Raw genomic sequence first — 20,041 nt, 5'->3', positions numbered from 1 at the left:
CTGAATATTTCGGATACACACACTTGGCAGCGGAGAAAAGTAAATATGGCAATGGTCGAGCCACATCGGCCCTCATAGTCATCGCAGCATAGCCCTCAAGGCTGCCGTTGCCACCGGAGGCCAGTTGTGGGCCCAGTGTGTGTCCTTTCCCTCACTTCTTACTAAGTTTTTTATGCACAATCGCTAGTGGTAGGCTACTGGAGTCATGCCGTTAGGGGCGGGGTCATAGCTAGCTAGAGTTTATCTACATCACTATCTCTCCATATTTTGTCCCAACCCAAAAAAAGAGAAATCCTTGACTTAAAAACTGTTTAAAGGGATAGTTCAACATTTTGGCAAATTGGCCCATTGCCATAATCGCTATAGTCATAGCAGTAGGTTCATTACCTTTAATTGTAGGTGTAAGCTATTTTCAGTACGGCGGAGCGCAGCAGCTGGCTGCTCAGAGCTACGCTATGGAGGCTAATGGAATTTCTTGGTTTCCCTCATTAAACTCATCAAATTCAACATCCCAAAACTCCACAGCGCTTTTGTAGACAAGTTGTGACCTGCACAACCACCACGCTATGAGATAATGACAGAACGATACGAAACGGAGCCGTTTTCGAGGTAAATACAGGGTAAATACGGAGACTGCTTGCTGAAAAACTGTCCCTGAACGCAACGCGCATCAGCGGTTTTGTATGAATTTACCTCGAAAACGGCTCCGTTTCGTATCGTTCCGTCATTATCTCATAGCGTGGTGGTTGTGCAGCTCACAACTTGTCTACAAAAGCGCTGTGGAGTTTTGGGATTTTGTATTTGATGAGTTTGATGAGGGAAACCAAGAAATTCCCTTAGCCTCCATAGCGTAGCTCTGAGCAGCCTGCTGCTGCGCTCCGCTGTACTAAAAATAGCTTACACCTACAATTAAAGGTAACGAACCTACTGCTATGACTATAGCAATTATGGCAATGGGCCAATTTGCCAAAATGTTGAACTATCCCTTTAACACTCAAACTCCAGTTATCAATCTCTTCAGCAACCATATTCTAATTTATCTAATATGTTTACAATCAAATCTCATATTTCACTTAAAAACAGACTTAAGGCATGAAGCAGGTTAATGGAAATGCACAGTACTGAGGGCACTGCATGTTACTGCATGTGTAAACTCATGTCTAGGTTTTTCAATAACAAGTGTGAGTGTGGATGTACAGTAGTAGGATAGTCTATTCACCTAGGACAGAGCTGAGCAGCTGCAGCACAGTAAACAGTCAGCACCACTCAACTGCATGATGTCTGCCTCAGACTTTTTGAGATTCAACATTTATTATTTCCTCCTTTCCCCTGCTGGAGCTCAGCTAGCCAGCTGTCAATCACACTCAGACACGCCCCTCTACCTGCTGACAAACAGGGGCATCTCTAACATTTCCACACACACACACCCTGTATCCTCCTAACATCTCCTAAAATCTAACACTACATTTCAAACACACAGTAAGAATAGAAGGTTTCTATTAGACTTGACATATGGGCCGAAGCCCCTCAGGAATGGATGGAGCAGGTCTGTGGATGGAGATGCTGCTGCAGCCCAGACTGCATAGTCACAAACTAACCTGCAGCATCTCTGTCAACAACAAGCAGGCCACACAAATACGCACGCACACGCACACGCACACACACACACACAAATACGCACGTCGCACACACACGCGACATGTGTCTCCGTTTAGCTTCTGCATCACGAGTTGATGGAGCGGAGCTGGACAGAGACTGAACCCGCAGAGCATCAGTATCCAGTCAGGCCGGAGCGTGGACCGGGGATCAGCCAGTGGGCAGCTCTGCCGGGACCCTGCACCTGCCAGAACTGGGCCTCTGAGGGCCATTTCATTCATGTCAGGCCGGGGGGCGGTCGCGCCTCAGCCCGGTACAAAGGCTCGTATACAGAGGCAGCTCTACGCGTCTGTCCCTCTGGATCCCGGTATGGCATTTCCTCTGAAGCGCGCCGTTATCCGTCCCCGTAGCCACTCCTCAAACCGTCAACACACACCGAGCAGCGACACCACAGCGCCGTCCCCGCAGCCCAGCACCGACAGACACCACCGCCGCCTCCGAGCTGTCGATGCCGGGCAGATACCGAGCCGCAGGAGAGCCGAGCCCCGGGAGGACTCACCTGCTTTCAGCGGGGATGTAGCTGCTGCAGGCTGGGGATCCGCTCCGCCGCCGCCACACAGTCCTCCATCTTCCCTGTAGCCGCTGCCTCTCTCCCCCTCTGTGTGTGTATGTGTGTGTGTATCTGTGTGAGTGAGTGTGTGTGTATGTGTGTATGTGTGTGTGCTCGGCTGCCTCCCAGCCCCTCCCTCTCCTCTCCCACCGCCACCGTCATCATAGGACACAGAAAACAGCCTGTTTGTCTGTTTTCTTCAATGGTGTCAGGGAGAAAAATGGAAGAATAAACAAACAAACAAATCCAATGAAATGAAAACAACAACACCAACAACTACAATCTCACATTTTACCTGTGAAACAATTGAGGACTGGCCGGTTTCATTTTTGGTGTAAATTACAAAACAGTTTTTATTAAAGACCCTTGTGAAAATCAGGTGTTGGTGCTGTAGGCGGTTGTCACTGCCGCTAGATGTCGCACTACACCACCAGCATCCGTCTGTCCGGCGGCCCTCTCCTCCCCTCCCCTCCCCTCCCCACTGTTCTCCACAGCTAAATAGAGTATCTTTCTCCACAGTGTGATCATGGAGCTCAGTGGAACTGTCCACAAACACATAAGTACAGATCACACAGTTCCTCTGAAGACGGGACCGAGACAAACAACCCAGACAAACAACCCAGCCACACCCGTTTAGTTAGCCCACACTAGCATGGTTGCTATTTGCTCCACAGCAGTGCTAAAAGTCAGCCAGCTACCAATGACATTTGCTACATTTGTAGCCTAATATGAGGACAGAATTACAAAGATAATATGCTACTTAATTGTGTAAAATTGTGAACACTCACCTCTCTAAAGTCTGGATCTGACCGAGGCTCAAACATGACCTGAGGTCATCTTGATGCTCTTTGCTCCTTCACCTGGTTATCCTGGTTTAAGCAACTAATTTTACAACAAGGGAATGGAAAAGGAACTTTAAACAGTTAAAAATCTGAAACACCTTAAAGGGGAACTATACAAGTCAGTCTATTTCCACTGTTTTGCTAACCCTCCTCCTGGCCGTGTTTAACATCTTGTGTTTAACAAAGCCAGCGCGAAACCAATCCATGGAGCGGTATTGTTGTCTATCATATACGATGTTACGATGTGTAGGCTATATTTGTGTAGATTCAGATTCAGCTTCTTATCTGTCATAAACAAGAGATTACAGGGCGCGTTTGTTTCGCGGTGCTGCAGAGACAAGAGCTGAAGACACCAGGGTCGGAGGCTACAAACAAGCTTAAAATATAGACTTATTTAATTTTTTTCAGAACAATTTCTCATGTTGGGGCTTCAATACAAGAGGGACATTACAGACGAGCAGTATGGAGGTATTTGGATGGTTTTTGGTGTGTCTTTTTGGACGAAGAAAATTGAGCCCCGTTCGCAACCGTCATATGGACATGCAGTGCTGCGCCGAGCCCCCCTGTAACTCAGAGAAGGCACGGAGGACTCTGAAACTTCTCTCAGCCCTTAAGCCAGGGACACACCTCCCTGATCACCGGGCCTCGTCAGGTCTCGTCGGATGGCGTCGGGTCCGCGTCTGTTTGGTGTGTTCACCTCCGTCGAAAGCCGTCAGGTCTCGTCGGGGCCGATTCAACATGCTCAGTTGGGGCTCGTCGGCCGTCGGGAGAGCAGACTCGTCGGGTACTCTGATTGGCTGTGTGCCAACTATGACGATTATGACGGGCGGTGCCGTAGCGAATCAGCGCGGTGTGTGGGAGGGGCAGAAGTGACAATAGTAAACAAACCACACATAAAACCATGGATCGCATAAAACACATGACGCAGGCAAAGACGAACTACATTTTGGATCGTTTTTAAGATTTGTTTTCCAAAACGTCTTCTCAAAACTAATACCAAGCTGTTGTGTGCACTTTGTTTTTAATCTGCCTGGTTTCTTCTATGGTTTCTCCGTTAGGTCATTTCCTGTTTTCATGTTTCCGATTACGGGCACGAGACTAGCGCCACCCGCTGTTATGGAGAGTTATTGCATCTTGCGCAAGCGCAGAACGTACAGGCTGCTGTGTAGTCGGCAGTAGTCGGGGCGGTGTGTTTCACTGCTTCCTCTCTCCCGACGGTGTCCGACGAGAGGCGACAAACTCGTCGGACAAGCGGCCGTCGGCGTCGGGGCGGTGTGTCCCTGGCAACATGAGGGTGAGTAGATAATGAGTGAAATTTGAATTTTGGGTGAACTATCCCTTTAAGGTAAAAATGTAGCATATAGCTAAAAATCTTGGTTTTCACATTTTGTTGGGAAGCACGTTAACTGTTCTAAAACACATTCATAAAGATTTTGATTTTCATGTGCATTTTGAGATGAAGTGGATTTAGCTCAGGTTTGATCATAATTGCAGGAAAGTTTAAGCCAACACAGGATCAGTGTCGCAGGTCCTGCAGTGGGAGTGAAGGAAGGCTGGTTTCTCCAACCATGACTATGAACAATTTAAAGCACATTGGAAATCAGTGGTTCATGAAGTCACGCGCACACAAAGAGCAGGTGAAAACAACCTCTATTTCAGACTAGCTTTATTCTCTTGGTAAGCAGTTGACAAACACTGAGAGTGAAGATAAAATACTTTAACTCTATAAATAAATAGAGAATGAATGAGATGCAAGGGATTACTTGTGAAGGACAAACCCTCGACCGAAGAAGAAATCTGAGAAAACAGAAGCTACATTATTTTTAAAAGCTTGTAGAACCATTAAAAAACATTTCTGCATAGATAGACTTGTATTCAAAGTTTGTGTTCTAGGTTTGTAAGGATGTTAAAATCCCCCGACGTACACTTAATGATATGCACCAAACTTACAGGATTCATGGCTCAAAATACTAGTTTGAAGATTATATATGATAACGTACACAGTGATCTGAGGTGGTGACATCTCAGAGAAGCTAAGTACAACATGGGAAGGGTGACGAGGAAGCTCATGGTGACTGTGCCAGCAGGTCAGCTGTTCGGGCTCCAGACCGACACCAATCTGTCTTTGTCATAATATAATTTAATATAATATCATAAATTGTGACCATGGCTACACTGATGAAAACGTGTCATGTATTTGTTCACTTGTGACTAAACTAGTAACAACAACCCAAAAACAAAAAAAATGCAAAGATGGATCCTGTTCAAACTGCAGCCAGTTCGACCTCAGGTGTGTGTCAGACACACAGTTCCTTTCTCAGTACAGGTGACATTGTGTAGAGGGAAGAGCTATCGTCTGCAGCATGGTACAGCTTTTAAAGGAACGCTACAACTGATTCCTTTAATCCAAAAACAGGTGATGAAGATTTTGACCTTTTCGATGTTACTCGTGTTATTTAATGACGTAGTGACGTAAAGCAGCTTGGCCTAATGTTAACGCGCTCGGTGCAAAATAACAAAACTCACTGTAATATTATTGTTATACCCCAGAAAAACAAGGACAGACTATTATCATCAATAGTCCAAAGTGCTGTTCAGTTTCCCCTGTTGAACACTACACACCTGTAACAGCTGTAGTGACGGCAGCTTGTAGCACCAGTGGATGTTGGAGAACCCTGTCCTTCAAAGTCCCATCAGTCCCACTGAATGTTCCTCTACTCAGGTGTTTAGTGCTTCAGGTTGTCAGGAGGTTACGCACCTGTACGTTCCCTCCGACTGACTGTTAGCTAGTGACGAGCTGTCTGGGCTTCTGTTGTGAGCTACTGTAACTCAGCACACGGCTACATGTGAGGACTGACCGATCCGGAAAAGAACCACGAGCAACAAACCAAGGATCGGCGGAGGAAAGGACCGGGTGACAGGGTTAATACAGGCTACTGCTTCAGAATGGAAATCTGAGGAACCTCCAGTCCTGAGCTTAAAACCGCCGCTGCTACGAGAAGCGGGTGGGGTGGGGATTTCAACACATTCAGCTGAAGAGGTGCTGAAATAAAGACTTCCAAATGTCAACTGGAAGAAGTTCAATCAGAGAGCACACAATCCCCCTATTCCATTCCAATAGAGCAGATAATTTAAATAAAAATATTAATCTTTCACAATAAGCTTAATAAAACAAAGGATTTTCCACTCACACTCTTATGTCACTTCCTGTGACAGCGTCATTAAGCACTGATTCTTGTTCTCAGATAATCAGGAGAAAACAGACTTTTGAAAAGAAATTTACTCCAATAAACTGCTACCACTGTGACTATTATTATTATTATGATGAGGTGAAACTACATAATAAAATTAGTTGTAACCATCTAATTAAATTATGGCACATTTCATTGGATAATCTATTTATTCAATAATGTTCTTATTTATGATTTCCGCCATTTTGGCCTTCGGTTGTGTAACTTCTGCTCCTCTCTCACCTTCCTCCTCCTCCTATCGCAGCTTCACTGAGCGTTTCTGCCGAAACATCTGGACAGAGGTGCAGTAACGTGCGAATGAAGCTGAGCTGTAAAACAAGCAGTCGTCCTGAGGCATCGAGACACCTGACATGAGAGTAGTGTGTGTGTGTGTGTGTGTGCGTGTGCGTGCGTGCGTGCAGATTTCCATTCTGAAGGAGCACTGGCTCAGATGGAGCTCAAGAGGATCCAGATGTTTCTGAGGAAGGACATCCCGTCCTCATCCTCATCCGCTCCACTCGCTGTCAGGAGGACAGGACAGTACCTGGGCTTCCTAAAGCCAACACTGCATTTGAACAACTATTAGTTACTGTCAGCACTATAGTGGGGAAGCTGATCCTACGTCTGCGTCTAAAGGCAACTTCAATGTAAAGACAGGATGGGGCTAACTGTTCTGTCTGTCTCAAGGCTGCTGCCCGATGACAGTGCCTAACCACTTCCTGTACGCCAGGGCGAAGCGTCTCTGCTCGGGGTTGGAGCACCTGTCCAGGATCCCGCTCAAAAAGCTGTGCTCGGAGGGCAGGTTGGGGGGGGGCGGCAGCTGGACGCCTCTCTTCAGTCGCTTGCTGTCGCGCAGGTCTGGCTGGGACGCCCTGTCCACCTCCATGGGTTCACTGACACGCCTCTGTCCGTTTACGGCCTCGCCCCGCGCCGTGCAGCTCGCGGCTCCGCCATCCGCCAGGTCGGGGTCGCTGTTGCTGAGGTGGATCGACTGGCTGCCTCCATTACTGCTGCAGTGGTGCTGGTGGTCCCTCCTCCACTGGTCCCACAGGTAAAACACATGCCGCCTGAGGGGGAGGGGAGGGGGAGGGTTATTTATCATCACTTAAAATGTTCTACATTAATACAGGTAATGCGGTACGAGGAGTATGGTCCTCATGCTGCACAAGCAGCTGTTTGTCTTGGATTCGTTGTAAAACTGTCGTAAACAGTGCACTACTGGGCGTCCACGTCCTTTTAGCCTCAGAATGTTTAAAGGGATAGTTCAGCTTTTTTGAAGTGGGGTTGTATGAGCTACAAATGCCCCAGTACACTAGATAGACCTTTCTACGGCATCTAGTGCAGGAGTTCCCAACCGTTTTATCCCCGCGGACCATTCACTGGTGGTACAGTACGTACGTACGTTCTCCTGTTTACATTACACCTACAATATAAAAACAATTGTGGACGGTCACATGGTTTTCAGTGCTTTTATGGCGATCTCAGGATATTCTGCTTTAATCCAGAACACAGGGAGATTTGAAGTTTTCTGTGAAGAAGCGGCAGAGAACAGGTCTCGCACATACACAGTGGAGCTTGGAGCATGTGAATCGCGTGTTGCAATGAGCCCGTAATTTAAAGCAGATATCAGTGGAATGTTTTTGTTAATATAAGTCCTAAATAGTCCTATTTTCCGTCAGCAATCACTCAGCCTAAACACGAGTCTCTCCGTCACTCTGCTCTGCTGTAACCCGAGGAGAAAATTTTCCTTGTGGGATACAAGTGTTATCCAATGAGGAGAGAGAACGGCATGAAGGGCTGTGTGTGCAGCCAAGGGATGCGCGTGAATGTGGTGACGTAGCACGAGGACCAATTGATGCCTGACAAGGGCGGGGGCTGCTAACTCATGGTGCGTTCAAAGAAACTCGTACTTTGTGTTTTTCCTTCCTGTGAAGTCATACCAGTTCGATCTGGTACGAGTTCACGGGTCGGAAGTTACGAGTGGCCGTTATAGGGAACTTTCACAGACAACAGGATGGTAAAAACACGAGCTACGGGTTACCTGGAACGCTACCAAGTCGTAGTTGTGACTTGAAGCTGTAACTTACGGTTTCAAAAGCCTGCCTTGAACGCAGCATTAGCCGAAATGGCCGTGAAGCTGATATCTGCTTTAAATAGGACTCTTGGTTTTTCTTTTAGAACAGCTTTTTTTTGTTGGCAGGCGTTGGGTCTTCTGTCATCTCATTATTGAGTTTTTCCCGGCGACGTGTGTTTTTCACTCTTTTACGTTTGTGGACCTGCCTGTCAATTACGCAGCGCTGGGAAGATGCACAAACGTGCAAAAAAAAAACGTCTTCTCAAAACTAATACCAAGCTGTTGTGTGCGCTTTGTTTTTCATCTGCCTGGTTTCTTCTATGGTTTCTCCGTTAGGTCATTTCCTGTTTTCCTGTTTCCGATTACGGGCACGAGACTAGCGCCACCCGCTGTTATGGAGAGTTATTGCATCCCGCGCAAGCGCAGAACGTACAGGCTGCTGTGTAGTAGTCGGGGCGGTGTGTTTCGCTTTAATCTGATTAATGAGGACGTGTCTCATCTTGGACTGCTCCCCTTCACACCTGGCAGGAGGCCACACACACACACACACACACACACACACACACACACACACACACACACACACACACACACACACACACACACACACACACACACACACACACACACACACACACACACACACACACACACACACACACACACACACACACACACACACACACACACACACACACACACACACACACACACACACACACACACGTCCCCGGCTGCAGCCGGAATATCAGCGTTCACCTCAACACAGAGGCTCCAGCTGGACATGACGCTGCTGACAGGTCCCGTCACACCTGGGACACTGTGTAAGTGTGAGGGGGTGAGTGAGGTGTGAGACTGATGGTCTGGGCCTCAGGTCTCGTCTGGAGCTTGAGGGCGAATTGTGTTCCTCTATGGCCTACTGCAGGAGAGCGATACATTAAAGGGGTAGTTCAACATTTTGGCAAATTGGTCCATTGTCATTGATAACAGAACGTTATGAGACAGAGTTGTTTTCAAGGCAAATGCAGAGACTGCTTGCTGAAAAACTGCCCCCGACGGGGTCGTCTCATAACATTCCATTATTATCTCATAGCTTGGTGAATGTGCAGGTCACAACTTGTCCACCAGAGTGTTTTGGAGTTGTTGGATTGTGTATATGATGAGTTTGATGAGGGAACCAAGAAATTACCCCCGCACTCCCCCGGCTGATCCGAAAATGATCCAATCCGTGACTCAAAAACCATGATCTGATCCAATCTGTAAGGATATGGGCCCGTTGCACCACTAATTACTATAATAAAATGTTAGTTGTGTTTTCTATGAAGTACCTGGCCCACATCATCATGTACCTGGCCACATGACGTGCAACTCTTAGCAGCGAGAAGGCAGAATAATCCTTTAAAAAATAAATAGAGACAGGCCTGAGATCTGCCTCTGGTACTGTAGGAACTACTATGAGCCTGAAGAGACATGACTGGCAAAGTGGAGGCAGTGGATCGTCGGGTAGAGTGAATTATGCACAAATACTGCACAACCACAATCTATGCTATTTTATATGTGCAAAAGTTTGCTATTTAATAAAAAAAAAAAAATTAAAGATTATATTTCTTATACTTGTGAGTATGTGTGCACTCTGCTCATTATCCACACTTCATTATCTAAATGACCAATCAGCATTTAGGGAGTGACGTGTGTGTACAGTCAGATTTTCCGGTGTTGAGACAAGGTGGAAGCAGATGTCCTCTTGCAGGGTGAGGTGACACGGTGCTGCTGATATTTTGGATTCAGGCCCAGTGGCACTGAGCAGAAAGAGGTCCTGTTAAATGAAAGGCACTACATCATATGGCAACACTGCATATTTGCTGCACCCTGGACAGGAGGCACCATCTGCCCTCCTGGACCTCCTCCTGTAGTCAGGCTACCACTCTCTCAGGTCACTTCAGTGGTGACTGGAGAATGACAAATTCAGTGAATGTCGTCACAAATACGGCGTCATTGGACTGTAGTTGAACTTCACCATCTGATGGTTAGAATGGAGCATGACTGGGAACAATCTGGTGCAGCATTTCTACATTGTACTCACAGACTTTACTGGACTCAGCTGAATTCATTGCTTCTGGCAGATGAAGACAGAGATCTTTGAAAACTGAAATCCCTCACAGCATCAGCAAAAAGAGCAGGAAACTAATCTCTGAGCAGCAGGAAGTTCTTCCTAAAGTGTAGCAGCTTGTACAGTAACTCACAATAAGAGCCCACTCCACACTGATTCAGTCTACCAGGCTTTTCCACTACGTGGTACCAGCTCCATTCGACTGGTACCAGGCTTTATTCTGGAGGACATTTCCATTACAGGATGCCTTTAGAGTAGAGAGTTAATATAGACTGATATATAGTACAGTATAGTATAGTATAGTATATACTGATCTGTTCATTTTAAAACATTTATTTATGTAAATGTGGTGATATCTATACAGAGCCCTGAGGCAGCGCTGCCGTTCTGTCCAGTACAAACATGAGGCTTCACTTTACATCTGGACTGTCGATGTTATAGATGTTAGATTTCACCTGTGAGACCAACATTTATCTTCCAGAGGGAATTATATCAGCCAGTGGTCTAAATCTCCAAAGAGCTGCAGGTAACGACGGAGGCTGACCGTCATCTATCCCGTAGGCAGCTCATCACATCTCCAAAAACATCTGCGCAAATTTCCCAAAAGGCATTATTTGGATAAACTGACAACATATAACATGTTGGTGATCTAAACAGTTACTTTCTCTAATGAAAAAATATTAAAACTTAATAAAGTGACATATTACCAGCACTGCAGCAGGAATTAAAACAGCTTTTATCAGTTATCAGTTATCAGTTATCAGTTATCAGTTATCAGTGGCAGGGTTTTCATGTCACCTCCTAGTAAGCACCTCCTTACCTATTTTGGAACCTCAACCAAGGTGGTACCAGTCTAGTTCTGTAGTAGTACCAGCCAGGTACTAGATTCCATGTACTTTTATCTAATGGAAGCCCAAAGAGGACGAGTAGAGTGGAGTCGTGCTGGTACCACGTAGTGGAAACACAGCATTTCCTAAGAAGCTGCTAAAGGGTCAAACCCCTCTGTCCCGTTCGGGTGTGGCCTCACCTGTGACTCCAGAGGGTCTCGTGTCCAGGGAAGGACTGGATCAGGTCTGAGCACAGCTCCATCTCCTCGTGGAAGAGCTGCAGGACCGAGGTGGAGCTGAGCTGCCTCTCCTCCTCCCCCGCTGCCTCCGCTCCCGACAGCTCCCCGTTAGCCTGGCTGTGGCCGTGACGGGGGGGACTGGTGCTGGGCTCTGTGCTGGACCGGTGCTGCAGTGAACAGGCAGTGGTGGTGGTGTTGGTGGTGGAGGCTGGAGATTGGGAGAGCTCAGTGATCAGCTCCTTGAGCAGGAACTGGCGGTAGTGGAAGCCACTGTGGTCAGACACGTGCATGGACACCCAGAGGCGCATCGAGGACAGCTCATCATGGAAAACCTGGACACATGGAGAGAGCTCATGTGACATACAGCAGTGCTGGGAAGGATATATGCAGGTCAGGATACACCAGAATAGACAGTAGGGTTTTGTAGCTTCTGTTTCTGATGCAACAAAAAGTTGGTCAAGGCCGTGGGAGAAGGTTCAGAGAAGCCCTGAGGAGGAGGCCACATCTCAGGTGATGCATTCACACAGGTGATGATGAACTGCTGACAGCCTCTCTGAGACAGTAACCATGTTTCCATCCACATGTTTTTATTCGCCTTAAGCAATACTGATTTAAAATGCCTTATGGAAATAGAAAAATTCGATTATACAGTATGTCATGAATATCGATAAAAAGTGAATATACAGTCTATGTCATCCTTTTTGCTGTCCCAAGCAGTATACCCCCCCCAAAAAAGGGAAGAAAGTGGATGGAGGAAAGGGGAGGGGAAAATGAAAAAGGACAAGGGTTTACCCGCTGGCCTACCTCCACGTTGGCTCCTGGGGCCGGGTGGTCTTGTCTTTAATAGTAGACATATGTTCGTATGTCACCCTTCCTGAGATTAGTAATACTACTCCCCTAGTGTGTTTAGATCTATTTGAGGAAGAGAAGACATATTTGTGTTTTCTTGGGAGTTTTTCCTCAGTGGATGTGAGGGTCTAAGGGCAGAGGATGTTGATATGATGGTGTGTAAAGCCCTTTGAGAGAAACCGTTTGTAAAAATGGGCTATAATAAAATTGCCTTGCCTTGTTATTGAAGATAATGGGTTATATAAAACATGGGAAAAAGAAAGACTGATGTTTGTTTAAGTGCTCCAGATTAATCATATCAGTATTTAATATCAAATACTTTTAATAACAAGCCCCATGTTGCCTACAATACATATAGCTAATACACAGCACTGCAGTTCTTTTGTACTGTTTGATATGCCTGTGCTGGGGCATTCTATGCTCTATGCTCTACCTCTCCAGAACACCCATCTTCCTCTTCCTTTGTAGTACAGGTCATTTCTATCTTAATGAGGCTGGGTTTCTTACTGCTTAACGTTATAATATATATATATATATATATATATATATATATATATATATATATATATATATATATATATATTATATATATATTATATATATATATATCTTTTCCAGTGTTTAAATGGCTTAAAATGACTCACTCAACCAATGGTCTTAATTTAATAGAGGCCCAAAAGTCATGTTGTAAAATCATTAATTAAAAGAATAAATGAGCAGTTAAGGGAGAGAGAGGAAAAACAGATCAGGAACAGCTTCAAGGGATGAAAGCTATCTGGATGAGGGAGAAGAGGAGGCCGGCCATCAAAGCCAAAGCCTGGAGCATCTCCTCTTTCAGCTGAGCCTGCAAACACTGTAAAGCCGGTTCAGACTGACTGGTCACCAAGTCAGATTAAACAATCACAGTGGAATAAATTCTTGCCATGTCTTGGTTGGGACTGGTAACACTTCGAGTATCACCCCGACCAATCATCGTTCACAACAAACTGTCCATCATGGCTACTGTAGCGCTGAGTGTGATTGATGAAAAAGAAAAGGAAGAAGAAACAAGCCGGTGAAGAGGACAGAATGACTGTCTGTTCTTCACAGAGAACATGAGATTCCTTAACGAATGTGTTCACCTCAAAACCCACATGAAGCACTGTTTCACTGTGTGAAATAATAACTTATTAAATGCGTCAGAGCGCTCTGTCATCCTATTGGTCAGCATCAAGGTTCACGTCCTGGGAGATGTCAGACAAGGCGAAGAAATTATGATCAGAAATGATGATCACTAATGCCTTAGTGATGTAATGGCTATTGGCAACTTCACTGGGACTGAGATTAACCCCAGTGAGCTGCCAGGGTGCTCCATTATCCAAATATTTGACCAGGACAGGGATCAATAAAATTCAAGTGACGCCTTTAAACTACCATCAACTATGCATAAATAACAGTTCACCATTCATGAACGAACAACAAACAGGTCCTAATGAAGTATTTTGAACTGAATGCTCCTTGTTGTTGAAGGGGTATTTCAACATTTTGGCAAATTCGCCAATTGCCATAATCCCTATAGTCAGAGCAGTAGGTTCATTACCTTTAATTGTCGGTGCAAAAGTGTCTTTAGATCGGCTGGGCTCTGCACAGCGCGCAGTATTTTAGGGCTTTCCCTCATCAAAGTCATCAAATACACAATCCAACAACTCCAAAACGCTCTGGTGGACAAGTTGTGACCTGCACATTCACCATGTTTGAGGTAATAACAGAACGTTACGAGGCAGAGTTGTTTTTGAGGTAAATACGTAGCCGGAACTACATTCTTCATGTACTTGTAATGTTACATTATTATTTCATAGTGTGGTGAATGTGCAGGTCACGACTTGTCCATGAGAGTGTTTTCGTATTTAGTTTGATGCGAAAGTACCGCGCAGCTCGCGTCTCTGCCCCACCGATCTAAAAACAGCTTGCACCGACAATTCCTAAGACTATAGGTAATATGACAATAGGTGAATTTGCCAAAAATGATGAAATATCCCTTTAAGATGACAATAAATTAAAAACAATAAAAGCTTCCTGGTCCTACCTTGACATTGCCCTTGGCCATGTGCTGCAGCACCCAGATGCGGTGGGACCAGGCGTTGTAGTTGCTGGGGTAGCGGCAGGCGGCGTCAGAGCACACCTTCATCTCCTGGTGGAGCGTCCTGGCCAGGTGGTCGCTGAGCTGCTGGCTCCTCCCCGCATCCGCCTGCTCCGCCTCTCCATCCTGCTGCTGCTGCTTCCTGCTGCGGCTCACGGCAGAGACCTGACCCAGGATCTGCTGTAGCACCCAGCGCCTGCGGGAAGACATCAGCTGCTGAGTGACATCGCCTGCTGACTGCTGTCAAAGATGACCTCATTACCTTTTAGTTACTGTCAAAAATCTAAAGAATTACATGAACAGGCAGCACAGTTGTGAAAACGCCACAGATACGCAGCAGTTTGGCAGTCGTGTGTTTCGGCCTCCGCCTTTAAAGGAGACATATTATGCCTCTTTTCCACAAATTAAAATAGTTCCCAAGTGTCTTAAAGACAAATATCCCAAAGATCAAACATCACAGCTCTTTTCATCCTCTCAAAACAGTCCTGTTCAGAATGGCTGGTTTCAGTGCCTGTCCCTTTAAATGCAAATGAGCCACTGCTTGCCCCGCCCCACCCCTTCTACTGGTACCAGGTAGGGGTGGTATTATGCAAATTCGAATCCTAGTTACACCACTAGAAGACAACTGAGGGAACAGCTCATAAAACCACATGGATTTCAACCTAGAGAGCCTGAAAATTACAGATATTTTTGTCAATTCTCACATTTTGGGGACTGGAAGGCAAGACAAACACCTAAAGAGCCTTCAAAATGAATGTGATATTTCCATAATATGTCCCCTTTAACTGGAGCAGAAGCAGCTGCTGGGCTGATGCAGGCCGGGAGCCAAGTGTCAGAAGCAGAGAGCGCTGCTGTAGCTATGATGCTAACGTTCAGGGTTTCAACATTCTTAAAATATCACTAACAAAAAACAAAGTGATGAACTGTCTAAGTTCTGAGAACTGAAGTTTATAGATCCTGGACTGATGGTATCCGTTTGTCCCAGAACATCTGTCCCAGCTGAGCAGATGTTTCCAGCATGTTTCCTGTCTGACCCGAGCCACAGTGAGTCTCTTCTTTCACGAAGACGAGGTTGTGTGTTATCTTATGTAAAGGATTCAAGTGGATTTGAACTTGATAACTTCCATGGACTCAGGAACTTTGGACCTTGGCCTGTGTTCTATCCAGAGGCTGCTAAAATCTATCAAACTGATTTTCAGGTGTGGCTGAATCTCACAGAATCTCACTCAATTACCAACTGCATCAGCCAACAAGCTGTAGTGACTGTAACAGGTACAAGTGTTTAGAGAACAGGCTGGTGGTGCAGTGTCCTGACTTCTACACACATACAGTAACAGCTGTTAGAGCACAGTAGCTAGTGGTGACATTTCATTTTCTGCTTCTCTTTAAACTGACTTCCCAAAAAATGTTAATACATTTCATGATAAAAAAAGGAACAGAGCCCTGTGCAGCCAAGTCTTACCGGTGTATCCATGTCTCCGGGCTCTTGGGGAACTTGGTGAGGGCCAACTTGCCCAGGTAGAGGTCCTTCTCTGGGTTAAGAACGCCACACTGCAGCAGCTCCTTCCTGCAACAACAGTCAGCCACACATGAGACCACTGTCCCCGACACACACCCTCACTTTGCAGGGTCTGTGTCGGTGTGTGTCATTTCATACACTGGTGACACAATGGAATATGATCTGGGACTGGGAGGAATGGATCTTAGACAGTAGGCCTGCACGATATGAGCAAAATGTGACACAATGATACTGTTCAATATTGCAATGACAATATGACTTGTGATAAATAAGCAAATATCCCCGTCTTTCTGCTTTTATAGGAACCTGCTAATGGTTTCCCTCAAACACTGAATAGCCTATGGCAGGGGTGCTCATTACGTCGATTTTAGTCTATCATCCATCATCCCGAATAGGCTTGTGCCGATCGGTGATCAGATATTAAAAGGGCGAACGGCAATGTTGGTTTTCTTGTTGATGTTATAAAACACGTGTAGACTACAGGCACGCTGTTCCAGCTGTGCAGCGCCACATCCACTGCGCTCTGGCTCTGAAACATCTGCGTACACGGATCCACTGAACACGAGTCCAAACGCTGTAGTTCACACACCAGGCCTGTGTGTGGCGCTGTAACACTAACCATGTTTCCATCCACTTGTCGGTCGAATTATCTGAAGATCGATAAAAATATGAATGCGAATAAAGCCGGTTCAAGTGCGTTTCCATCGAAGACCTTTAAATTGAATAAAAAGCTGTGCGTGCTCTCTGTGGGATCTGTTGGTTTCTCTACAATGAAGTAAAGTCAGTGTTTCCTCTACATTCATTTAGGAACATTACGGTCAACTTTCTGAAGCCTCCAGCTCCTGACAGCTGACAGTCATGAGGACAGCAGTGAGCAGTGTATCAGTACCTGACGTTCCAAGCGGTGGTGAAGTCTGGGTTGAGCAGCAGCAGCGTGCAGGTGATATCCACTAAAGCTGAGGGCAAACAAACACACACTGTTAGCTTCTTCCATCTTCCAACTTCATTTATTTAGTAGTGTGGAAAAATGATGTGACCTGGTCTGTCAGATTAAACATGGTATTACAGTAACCAGGCCCTGGGGCTACATGTTTACTTAAAATCAATGAACTCGGACCCATCGGTTCTGTTCTTGGTAATGGAGAAATTAAGAACATGATTTTTTTTATTATTGCACCAGAAATGTTCTGTTCTTCTTGTTTTGTTTATTTCTCTTACAATAAAAACATACAGATGAGAGACATATTAAAGTACACACATTGGTAAGCAGTATTGTTAAAGTTATTCAGAAAAGAAAATTTAATTTGAGCCCACTATGGGTCTTGACATTAGTGACATAACTCATCTATCAGACGATGTAGCCCAAACTTTGTGCAAAATTCTATTTTCGAGTAAATCCGTGATGAAAGTGGGGTAGTTTTTTTTTTTATTATGCGTCACGTTGCTCACAATTCATCAGCCACTGATATTGGATCCGTCATCCGTTAATCAAACATCTGAGAGACACACACACACACACACACACACACACACACCGAGCTCACATCTACTCCGTCTGGTTGTGCAGGTGGAGGCTGAGTGAGTTCAGTTACCTTCCCTGTCCAGCCACTGTTTGCGCTGGCGATAGAGCAGCAACTTGTTGTGGACGTACGGCAGCAGGAACTTGACGCACCAGCTCTCCACGCCGAGCTTGTTCTCCACCAGCACGATGGGGCTGCGGTTGTAGCGGGCCTCCGGACACGGGATCACACCAATCTCATCGCTGAGGGAGAGGGAGGAGATGGAGGGAGTGAGAAGCACTGACGCCACATGATCTGACTTCAAACCACGAGCTCAGGGACAGAGAGACAATTGATGGAAGACACAATCAGTTACAGCCCAGCTTGTTTGTATGTTTTGTTCTTGTAGGATGATTCATTGGGTGAAGGTGTGACAGGTCCTGAGTTGAATAAAGTTTAAATACTGGTCACAAATAAACCTGGAGACAGATCAAGAGGTTGTGATGAATAAATCTTAGTGTTATGATGTAAATAAAAAACGAAATATATGTGAGCAAACAGAGATGCAGCCAAAGGAGCTTTGGTGAACAGTGAACTAAGATCTAAGGTCCAGGACCGCAGCTCATCAACAAACAGAGGCAGGTTTCAGCTCGTCTCTGTCTGTCCTTTCCTGGGGACAGTCCAGTGTCCAGAGGACAGAGGATGTTGTTATGATGCTGTGTGAAGCCCTTTGAGACAAGCTGTTTGTAAAAAACAATTGTCTATATTAATAAATCTGCCTTGCCGGTCTCTTCAGCTCACATTGCTGCTTCGTTTGTTATCAGAGACAGATGAAGCGCTTACACGTAACGTTACCGGTGTCACTAGCTAAGCTAACCCTGACACTGACAGCCTGGTGCCGGGTACTTCTGTTAGAGACCGGGGCAGCTGCCGGAACACCCGGGAGCACTAATTAAAATAGAAATAATTATAAATTGATGTATGACTTGATGATCCCACCACTAAAGAGCTAACGACACTGTCTGTGCAGGATGTGATAGCGTTAGATGTGACAGCAGCTCAGAGATAACCGAGCTAACTCAACCACAGCGTTAGCTTCTAGTGTAACCGGCCACAGAGGAAGAAGCCGTGTCCGTGTTCCGAACAAACCCGTTATCTGTCTCCAGGACGACGCACTGCCGAGCCGAGCCGAGCCGAGCCGAGCTGACCTGCGCTAGCTACCTGAGCTGTCAACTTTCTGTGGACCGCCTGATTCCAGGTGATAGTCCGAGCCCACACACTAGACTGGCTGGCTGAGGCTGGATGTGACAGCGGACACCGTCCCTGGATGTGTCCGCCCCCGCCGCGGTCCGCCCGGCCTCCTCGCGGTCGGCTCTACTCACATGTTGGGGTTCCTCTTGAAGGCGTTGGTGATGTCTTTAACAACTCTCTGGACCAGGACGTCCACCTCCTCCTCCGACTCCGCCATTTTTGGAGCATCTGGTGACGTCACACGGACCGAGATGATTTTCCGGTCTAAAAAAAAAAAACATTACGGAAGCTCGTTGAGGCCATAACTAATGGTGCTACCATAGACAGTAGGACGCTAGCAGCTAAACTGGCACGCGTAGCATTTTGGTTTTACCAGAGCCAGTCTACGACAATCTATATTAGAAATTCTCTGGTTCTACGATAAAATTTGTCTTGGACTGTGTACTGTAGCTGCGCCATAAATGCCGTGATGGCCACAATGACAACAAACAATACAACCTCAGCCATATCAACACCAGCAAATACATAACATATTGCACATAATCCCATAACATAGTAGGCTACACACCTCATAAATTCACCATAGTAAGAGCACTATAAAAAAAAATATTGCACAAACTCATTGATTCTAATGTGGAACTGTGGAGATTTGGAACAAAGACAAAAAATCCTACACTGTTTTTCTGATAGTTCATCAGTTTTAATTCTTTAATAATAATAATTTAATTAATGAATTGATCTAATAAAGAATTACTCCTCAGTACACGTTAACATGGTGAAAAGTTGTGAGATTTCGCACACTGACTGGAGATGCTTTTCACCGAATTTCAAACTGCGCTTCGCTGTAAGTTTTAGTTCTTATACTGTAGGTCTACTTGGTGGAAGAGTAGGCTAATGGTCTTTTCAAACACACATCTGTGGAGCCCAATATTTCAGGGTTAATTCTATGCAAACATGAAACATATCCTCATGTGGACCTAACCCTAACCCTACACAGTGTTTCTAATAGAGTGTATGAGGGTATATTAGTGGATTATTTGTGGTTGGATGGTGCTCAGACATACAGTATCTGTTTTATAGCTGAGAAAATTGGGGACACCAGCATTCAGGAAAATGAAAAGGGAAGACCTGTAACCCTATCTAATGCATCAATGCTGCCTGTTTTTCAATGTAAATCCTGCATTGCAACGTTTGTGCAACACAGAGACAACTTCTTGATGTAAGAAAATCTTGAATAGATGAAGTATCAGGTAAGTGGAGCAGCATGACAGTCTCT

At 45.6% G+C, this 20,041-nt stretch overlaps 1 protein-coding gene across 1 annotated transcript; it reads right to left on the bottom strand.

Moving 5' to 3' along the window:
- Positions 1-4,699: 4,699 nt before the first annotated feature.
- On the bottom strand, positions 4,700-19,006 carry ptar1 (protein prenyltransferase alpha subunit repeat containing 1). Its single transcript, XM_083978922.1, has 7 exons — positions 18,897-19,006; positions 17,608-17,777; positions 16,905-16,971; positions 15,959-16,063; positions 14,443-14,692; positions 11,490-11,860; positions 4,700-7,345 (listed from the first exon to the last, which is right to left on the bottom strand). Exons 1-7 carry the CDS (start codon positions 18,980-18,982, stop codon positions 6,961-6,963), a joined length of 1,434 nt encoding a protein of 477 aa, XP_083835048.1. The 5' UTR covers positions 18,983-19,006; the 3' UTR covers positions 4,700-6,960.
- Between the last annotated feature and the right edge of the window lie 1,035 nt (positions 19,007-20,041).

This window comes from Trachurus trachurus (genome assembly GCF_905171665.1).
Source record: "Trachurus trachurus genome assembly, chromosome: 9".
NCBI classification, from domain to species: domain Eukaryota; kingdom Metazoa; phylum Chordata; class Actinopteri; order Carangiformes; family Carangidae; genus Trachurus; species Trachurus trachurus.
This window is presented reverse-complemented; position numbering and strand designations above follow the sequence as displayed.